This window comes from Aegilops tauschii, chromosome 2 (genome assembly GCF_002575655.3).
Source record: "Aegilops tauschii subsp. strangulata cultivar AL8/78 chromosome 2, Aet v6.0, whole genome shotgun sequence".
NCBI lineage: Eukaryota > Viridiplantae > Streptophyta > Magnoliopsida > Poales > Poaceae > Aegilops > Aegilops tauschii.
The window spans coordinates 9,119,252-9,128,720 of NC_053036.3; the positions used below are offsets into that span (position 1 = coordinate 9,119,252).

Below are 9,469 nucleotides of genomic sequence, written 5' to 3' on the forward strand. Positions count from 1 at the left end.
TGGTTTTATCGTTTGACATGCATGGAATAAGATAAAATCGTCTGATGAGCGATTATACGTGCCGTAATATTTCAAGAACACGTGTCTAGACAAATCCAAATAATACCGATGCTCAAAGCTGTACAAATTACCTGAATAGGACGTTGTTTGTTTGTACACGAAGATACTTTCAATTGGCGTGCTTGACTCCAATACCCGTCTAGTTTTCCTTGTCTCTGGCAACACACAACTTGCCGCTAAGGTGCACCGTACGTGTTCGTCGAAACTTACCAAATTAGGTTCCAGTCACTGGGTCACTACTGGTTGTTAGGAGAAAATGAATGCCTTAAAAATACAGGGACGTACGTTCAAATAACTAGCTAGCACAACTAGACTTTGCATGCATGCTTTGGAAGGATCGTCCCATCTTCTCCAGCCGATTCCCAAAAAAAAAAAAATCTTCTCCAGCCAAGCGGACTCCGATGCCGACGTCCCCCGCCGCGGTTAATCTGCATCAGGTGAAATTCTGACGATCGCCCATAGTCTGTTTTGGTGGTGCAGCCAAAAGGTAATCCAAAATTACCTTGGGTGTTTATTTATTTACTTCATATCAGTGATTCCTCCGGCAATCAAACATGAAAATTTGTTAATATTTGTTCTTGGTATTGTTGCTACCTTGCTTGAATTCTAACAGTCTCCATCACTACAGAAGTTTTTTTTTTTTTTAACTTCGGGAATTTATTTCAACTTCTAAGCAAGTCGCAGAGACTAATGTGCATGATTGCACATTAAGGGCCCGTTCGGAAGTGCTCTGGCTTCCCAAACGAGCCAGCTTCTCCAGGAGCCAGCGCTAGCTAGCTTCTCGCGGGAGCCAGCGATCGTTCGGCAGTAGAAAACGCTTCGCCGCGCCCTGTAGCAAGAAAAACGGTTCGCCGTGCCCTGTAGCGAGAGGAAAACGCTTCGACTTGAGGCACTTCGGGAGGGCATTCCATGTAATATCCAGCAACTCCCGCTTCTCGTATTCCAGGAGCTGGGCGAGCGTCGCTTCTGTTTTTTGCACTGCGGGCCGAGCGGATTCCGGGAGCGGGCTTCTCGAAGCTGCGGCGTTCGGCCAGCTCCTCGCCCTCTTCCGGAGAAGCGCGGAGCTGGAGCACTTCCGAACGGGCCCTATAGTGATACACACGTTATGAAGGACACTCCATGAACCCTTGACATGTCTAACACCAGAGAAAATGAAAATAAAATCTCTTACATTACAGTAGAAGTTAAAAACATCCCAAGCTTGCCTATGTGCTATCTTGCATCAACTTCCTTAGTGTGGTCGATGAATGTATTAGGGCTAGTTCTTTTGCTGGCTTCCAGAATAAGCTAGAATAAGCTGGTCCCTACACTTATACTAGATTCCCAACAAAATATATCTGTTAGAAGCTTACTAATTAAGGCTTGACTAGTATGCTTCTAAAAAAATATTTTTGGTTGGGCTTCAACAATAAGTTGGTAGGAGGCAGCTTATTCTAGAAGTCCAAAAAAGTTACCAAAAGAACTGGACCTTAGAGCATCTACAACAGCCGCGCTACGCGCGATGCGCTAAAAACCCATTTGCAGCGCGTGGATCGCTTGTTTTTGCACGGCGGGGTGCGTTTGCTCCGGCGGCCGCTGCAAATTTTAGCGCGCGCGAGCCGCTCCAGCAGCCGCTGCAAAAAACTGCATGCGCGCTCTCGCACAAACAACATATGCACTCCGAACAAATATAAAAAAACATAGGCATAGATTAAAATAGATTAAAAAAAGATATATAGATAGTTCACATAGCGTACCTAGTTCATAATAGCATAGATAGATAAAAAAACTAGTCCAACACGGTGCAACTAGATAAAAACTAGTGTGCAACTAGAACCTACTTCGAGTCGTCTTCATCATTCCCGCTGGTGTCGTTCGAGTTATCGAGCCACGCGTCTTCCCAACAAGGATCGTCTGAGTCAAAGAACGACTCCCCACCCGTGTTAATGAGATCGCACTGCGCCTCCGCGAGTGCCTTCCGCCGACGCCTGTCGGCCCGCTCCGCGCGGCGTTTTGCCGTCCTCTCCGCCCAGAAGGCGTTCTCGTCGGCAATGTCCTGCGGGTAGCACTGGCGCCACTCCGCCATGGCTAGCTCGTCCGCCTCGGCGATGAGCAGGCGGCGCTGGCGTCTGCGGTGTTCCTCACGGTCCTAGTCCGTTATAAGACGGGGCGGCGACGCAAGGTCCTGCCCCTGCTTGCACGTCTGCGCGTCGTGGAAGTTCATCTGCGAGTGTGGCCTGCTGAGGCGCCACGTCGCAGCGTCGTAGGCGCGGGCGGCCTCGTGCCCGGTCTCGAACATCCCGAGACTGAGACCCATGTTGCCGTAGAACCAGCCGGAAGGGCGGATGCGGACGCCGCGGTAGCCCAAGCTGCTTCAGCGACGCGGCGGCTGTCGGCAGCGGCAGTGGGGCGCCGGATGCCAAGAAGAGAGGGGCGGCGAGGAGATTGGTCGAGTGTGCGGCGGGCGGGAGTGGTCGAGTGTGCGGCTGGCTGCATCGGACGCGCGCCTTTTGTATAGCGCGCCGGACGTCACGCGCCAAATTTAGCGTGCGAAGGGCCGCCTTTCCCGCGCGCCGGAATTTCCCGCACCCGCTGGAGCGCGCGAACCCGCTCCGCGCGCGCTAAAACTAGCTTTTCCCGCGCGCGCGATATTTGGCTGCGCTGTTGGAGATGCTATTAAGTGAAGGGTCTGATTGTCCTCGAAAGTTTCAGCGCATGTTGAACTGTCACGACATGTTGTAACGTTGCATTGTTGTACATCTCTTTTCGTTGTAACAAGGTAGCCCTAGTCTTTAAGGATAGTCCTAGTCTAACGCCACCATCCGGGACGTGCCCTGGACGTAGGGCTTCTGATCTACTATATGTACATGTAAACAGATATTGCAATACACAGCGAGATTGATTGCTTAGTTAAGACCACGAGACATACTCCCCAGTAATGATTGGAATCATGCCCAGACCATGAGACATTAAGGACAGTAAAACCGAGGCTAAAGCGAGCCTTCTTGGTGATTTGTGTTTCTGATCGTTCGTTTTCACGATCTATACGTTTCTGGCCGTCGGATCCATGTCTACCGCAACTGGCCCAGCTGTCCTATGGGTTGCTGCTCTACAGGCTGAAAGGAAGCCCTCTAGTTAGAGCATCTCTAGTGGATGGTGTAAATTTGGACGTGTATATCTCCATATACACGTTCATATACACCTTGCTAAATTATACACCTTCCAGTTTTTTAGTGGAACGTGTAAATTAGGACGTGTATATTCGAACGGCTATATTTTCAAACGGCTATATTTCCAACGGCTATATTATCAAACGGCTATATTTCCAACGACTATATTTCCAACAGCCATATTTCCAATCTATATAAACCAGCACTACCACCTCTCTTCCAGAACACTTCTACCTGTGACTTCTCTTCTCACCTAGATTTCTCTATCGTTTCTCACGCAACACAATGAACACGTCCACTTGGGACATGATTTCTTCGTCATCTTCATCTGGCGACGATGAACTCATACTTGCAGCATTCGCCGAGCGCGAGGAGGAAGAGAGGAAGAACGCTCAACGCCATGGCGGTTCCAAGCATGGACGTCAGTCAATCGATCGAGGAAGAGATGCCGGATTTCTTCTTCTGTGGGACGACTACTTCAAAGAAGTTCCTCGCTTTCCCGAACATTTGTTTCGACGAAGGTTCATAATTAGTACACTTCTCTGCTTTGGTCCTTTTTTCATTTCCCTGTCTCATTTACTTTTTATGCACAGATTTAGGATGCCGCGTACTTTGTTCAACCGCATAGCTGATGGTATACTTGAGCATGACTATGATGGTTATTTTACGCCAAAAAGAAGTGCTTCTGGAGCTCTTGGGTTACATCCCCTGCAAAAGATGACCGCGGCAATGCGGATGCTAACATATGGAATAGCAGCTGATGGTGTTGATGAGTACATCCGGTCCGCTGAGTCTACTAATTTAGAGTCTTGCAAGAAATTTGTGATCAAAGTTTGTGAAGTTTTTGGGGAAAAGTACCTAAGATCTCCAAATGAAGAAGACATTGCTGGGTTACTTGCAATAGGGGAGGAAAGAGGATTTCCCGGTATGTTAGGGAGCATAGATTGCATGCACTGGGGGTGGAAAAATTGCCCCAAAAAATGGCATGGCATGTTTAAAGGCCATGTGAGCGAGCCCACTATGATCTTGGAAGCAGTTGCTTCACAAGATCTTTGGATTTGGCATGCTTATTTTGGTTTACCAGGGTCTCTAAATGATATATATGTTCTTTGCTGCCCACACAGTTTTTAATGACAGCTTGCCGCCTCTTTGATCTCATCCTTCTCTTGCTTTGCTGCCCACACAGTTTCTAATGACAGCTTGCAAGCACTCTCATCAGCTTTACCTCTCTTGTCCCTCTTCACACCATCAGGTCTTTTCTCATGTTCAAGAGCATCAGTGCGTATCGAGGTAGCATCAGTACGTACCGAGGATGCATCAGCCGGATCATTGGTGGCTGTGCCTGGACTTGCATCAATGGTCTTCTTTTGTTTCTTAAGAGAAGTTTCAACTTCTCTTGTCTGCCGCTTTGGATACTTCGAAAACTCTACATAGCAATGCATCAGTGTGAAAGGCTTCTTTTTTTTAAGATCCATTTCCTTGAACAAAATGTGTGCATCGTTTGTCTGCACATATAAATATGTTGTTAAAATAAGCACAACACATATAGAATATCGCACATCACATATAGAATTACAAGAAAGGCGCATACCTTTTCTTCTATAGTCCTTTCACTTTCTTGCCTATTTAAAATCTGCTGAAGGCAGGTCTCTCTGTTAATCGTTGTGTAACGGCAATTGATTGCATTAGCAGTACGCTCCGGCCATGATGATTCCTTGTGTGTGTTGTAGTACTCTGAAATTCTATCCCAATAAGCATCTCGGTTTTGATCTGTCCCAACAATATCCAAACTTGTATTTGCCCATGCTGCTATGAGAAACTTGTCCTCATCACTAGACCAATTTTTTCCTTTGTTGGATTTTCCTTTCTCTGTTATTGCATAACGATGCTAAGTTGATGGAGTTGCCTGCTCTCCAATTGGATTATCTGGTTGTGTTTGTGTGTAACCAAAACCAATGGTGTCCAAGAAGCTTCGGTCACCATCCATCTGCAAGCAACCAATGCACAGCTATTTTAGACCACAATCTGACATCAAATTGACATGGCCAAGCAACAATTTGCAATAGACAAATACCAAATATCAACACCAGATGGAGAAAGCATTGCAATTTCCTGCTTTTCCCCACCCACTCGGCCTCACTGCTTCGGTTCCGACGCTGCCTCTCCCCTGCCCGTCGACCTCACTGCTCTCCCAAGGCCGCAGGCCGCCGGCCTCCCCAGCCCGTCGACCTTCTACCTCTCCCCAGGCCGCAGCTAGCGCCGCCCGCACCCCGCACTCCGCCGCCCGCATCCCGCACCCCGCCGCCCGAACAGCGCCGCCCGCATCCCGCACCCCGCCGCCCGCACAACGCTGCCCGCCGCCCGCATCTCGCACCACGCCGCCCGCAGGTAGCGTCGCCCGCAGCTAGCGCCGCCCGCATCCCGCACGCCGCCGTCCGCACAACGCCGCCCGCCGCCCGCATCTCGCACCACGCCGCCCGCAGCTAGCGTCGCCCGCAGCTAGCGCCGCCCGCCGCCCGCACAGCCTCCCCACGCGGCCGACCTCCCGCCGCCGCCAGATCTAGTTGCAGGGCGTGCGTCCCCCCGTCCCCGCCCTCCCGCTCGTGAGCAAGGCCGGAGAGGAAGAAATTGTTACCTTGGGCGACGGCCGGAGAAGAAACGTGATGGCGACCTGGGGGCGAGCTCCTCCGATCCTTCCTCCGGGCGGGCGCGGGACGAAGCAGCGGTCTCCTTTTCGCGAGCTCACGAGCGTGGCTTGCTCGTGTATATTTCCACGCCTCGTACCGTCGTGGTCTGGGCGTGGATGTTTACACGCCCTTTTACACGAGTTGCTGGGAGCAGTTTTTCAGCTCGCATCGTGTATATTTGCTATACACGTCCATATAGATGATCCACTAGAGATGCTCTTGTCAGCGACCCAAAATTAGCTAGTAGTTTTTGCCTTGAGGAATTGTGGGGCGCAAGAGATTCTGTGTATAAAATTCAGGAGTAGGGCAACTTTTGTGAGCATCTTGTGCTGGAGCATGCTACTGTGTGTAGTACTCATAGGCCTGGCAAATTGCAAGAGGCAATGGGGATTATGAGCATGTCGGTGGGGTGGTCATTTTTGCGTCTAGAAGAATTTCAGTTAAATATTCCTGATTTTACGGACCCCTTCAGACCAAAACCATGGCCTAGCTTTCAATTACCATTCAGATGCCTGCTGCGCTGCAGAACCATGTTCTGGCATACACAATCAGCCACATTATGTTTCATGGTTCAGTTACGGGCTTGTTGTGTTCCGGTTCAGAGATTTGGCTTCTCTTCCAGCATATTGTTGTGATTTGATTCCAATGGAGGAGCCCGTAAGTTGTTTTCAGCATGAAGGACTACCCAATGCTAGTGGAATGGCAGACGTGGAGTCCATCGATTTTCCTATCTATCTGGATCATCTGCCACACACCTTTCCTAATGTCACTCGCCATGAATCTCTCTGCATAAATGCAACTGTTACAACCCTGAAAATACAATTTACTGAATGTCCTGCTGAATCAATGCATTTCAGCTTATTAGCGCACAAGGAAGATGGTCTTTTCAACAACATGTCAGCAAGCTCTTTCAGGGCGATGGGATGTCAAATGTTGAAGCTATATCACGGTCTAGTTTCACTCTACAGGGTTGCCATGCATTCCGCTGATTTCTGCAACACAGCATCCACTCTACCTCCATACAAGACAATACAACAAGAAAATGGTGTACCCTCGTATAACATCCCTGGATGTTCCTTTGTTTGGTGTGAGTGCTTATGGACCTTTGAGATTGCAAGAAAGAATAGCATGAAAGGCTTACTTCTGACGGCCAGACCAAATCAAAGTGTTGATATGAGGAAGTGTGGCACGGGCACCACCAAGTTGGGAATGACATGGGATCCAGGAGGATTGACTTTTGCAGATATGCAGAACATCAAGACCCGTGTTCTCCTCCCCGGCTCGTTGATGGCACCTCACATATGCTCCAACTGCATCTGCAAGACAGAAGCTTTCAGGAACCAGCGGCTAACCAGCACCGGCTTGAGGGAAGCCGGTTGTTAAGGAGGAGGGGATGTCAGCTACCCAAAAATAGTAGCCCACCAGCGCATGGGCCGGGCCGGACGAGTTGCCACTCCAGGGAATGTAGACTACAAGTGCTTACCGAAGACGCAGCGAACAGCCATCCGGCGGCTTCCCTGGCACCCCCTACCTTTCTTCCTCCTTCCTCCCTCCCTCTTCCTCCTTGTTCTCTGAACTCTAGCAATTCCTTGTGTATCAAGCTTGTAATTCGAATTCGTGGTTGAGAGAAGTGAATTGATAGCTGGTCCCTAACAGCTCTTAACTGGGTTGTCGGCCAGCCATACCAGCCCATTCATCAAAGCATCTGCGCTTGGGTCCGTCGATGAGGGATAGAGACGAGCGACCCGTGTGCGTTTCATCCAGTCCCGATGCGAGGCGCACAAATGCGGCGGGCGACGCGGGCGGCCTGCGGTGGAATCCAGCCGAGCAGCGAATGGAGGGGGGATCCAGCGGAAGCGCCGGATGCGGGTGAATCGGGGGCGGATCGATCCAGCCGTCGCGCGATCCGCCTGCGAGGTAGAAAGTTGGGGAGACCCGGGCGATAATTGTGCCTCAGCTCCTGGAAACGGCTCCACTCATACATCACACGCATTCATGGCGAGGGCCGACGTCTCATCTGCTGGACACTTCAGTTTCCAATTGGTACGTGTATATATGCTTCTTCCCCTGCCATTGTTCGCTCACCCTCTCTACTCCAGCAGCACAACACCTTCAGCATTGCCCTCTCGAGCCGTAGAAGCATGTGGGCAAGTGACCCCGCTAGCAGCACCACCGAATCGTCGTCCGGCCACTGACGGCAGCAGCGGGGCAGCCCAGAAACCGTGGCTTTTCCTCGGGCAGGGCTGCGACCCCTTCAACATGATTTTTCATGGTGGCTTGATCACGACCAAGAGAAACCAATAAATGGGCTGAGGCAAGGATTTACTGCTGAATATAAAAGAGATCTGTGGGAAGTGCATCAGCAATATGCAAATGGAACTTTTGAGTACTGAAGTTGAGCAAAAGTTCAGAAAAGAAATTCTTAAGTTTTTTATAGCCTGCACAGGAGGATGTAGAGTTAATTTTGTACATTTTGTGAATCATTTTCTTAATGTAACGTCTTACTGTATCAAGTTATTTACTATGTGCAGATTTGCTTTTGCCATTGTTGATCACATCCTCCTCTCTGTGCTAGAAAGTATATACCTACTTACTGATTCTTATGATCCTTTTTAGTTATGCTAAACTTACATCTTTCTGTCAACAGTTTAGTGATTAATTATTCCGAAGGGACGCTACCTATTCCTATGCACTGGATCACTAGATCTTGTCTGACTTGGCCTGTGTACCACACTTCATTCCAGACCAGATACTGTTAATGAGAAGTTAGTTGGTGTAATTTGTGATCAAACTTGGTGCCTGCTACCTTCAATCTAATCGCACAACTCAGTGGGTAGGCTCGGTTTGCTAGAAGCTTGACGTTCTGGCCTACTTTTTGTGCTACTTTCATTGGTATGGCAAAGCCATGTAATGTCTGTAGTAGCATAGCCTTTCTTATATATATTTTTTTGCGGGACTTTCTTATATAGATTTCATGACACTGAGATTTTTTTATGGATAACACTGGGATTTTAGATAGCTTTTTTTTTTGAGAATTCTGAGACTGTTCTTAATTCTGCCGCTCTATCTACCTGGATCTCGCGTCGCTTGTTCCGAAGGAGCTGTGCGTTCTCAGCTGGTAGCCCCTGTCGACCGTCTAAGTTAATCATGATGCAATTCATAAATCGTAGTTGCTAGAAATTAAAAATTGCTGAGCCATTTTAACAATGTCCACCAAAATTGATGTTACATGCTTGGAAAAGGCTACTTAGGCTTGAGGCCAAGCTCTTCTCAGGGTAAAGGTGTTATCTTTTTGGTTTCTTGACGCTATAAACTCTTGGCATACAGTTAACTCTGCTGTCCTGGACTCATCAATACTTCCAGCTGAGAATAGCAGAGGTTCTGTTAATTAACCTATAGTGTGGACTACATTATATCACTATTATCTCATGTTGTCATCATTCTGTTGTTGCACACAAGTTGGGTTTTAGATGATTGCTGCTATTGCAGAAGCCGAGGGGATATTTGGCAGCACTAAGCAATTCAAATCGATGGTTGGGAATGGTAGTTTCCGCACAAAGTTTGGTTATTTAC

General features: G+C 48.7%; 1 protein-coding gene across 1 annotated transcript; it reads right to left on the minus strand.

The window, feature by feature from the left end:
• Positions 1-4,304: 4,304 nt before the first annotated feature.
• On the minus strand, positions 4,305-5,499 carry LOC109785326 (uncharacterized). Its single transcript, XM_020343923.2, has 4 exons — positions 5,350-5,499; positions 5,190-5,196; positions 4,801-5,078; positions 4,305-4,714 (listed from the first exon to the last, which is right to left on the minus strand). Exons 1-4 carry the CDS (start codon positions 5,497-5,499, stop codon positions 4,337-4,339), a joined length of 813 nt encoding a protein of 270 aa, XP_020199512.1. The 3' UTR covers positions 4,305-4,336.
• Positions 5,500-9,469: the final 3,970 nt, after the last annotated feature.

Bases quoted from the DNA above. Each gene is read 5' to 3' on its own strand.
- LOC109785326 (XM_020343923.2), bottom strand. From the start codon at position 5,499: ATGCGGGCGGCGGAGTGCGGGGTGCGGGCGGCGCTAGCTGCGGCCTGG. The intron at 4,715-4,800 runs GTATGCGCCTTT...TTATATGTGCAG, and splicing joins AAAGGACTATAGAAGAAAAG to ACAAACGATGCACACATTTT.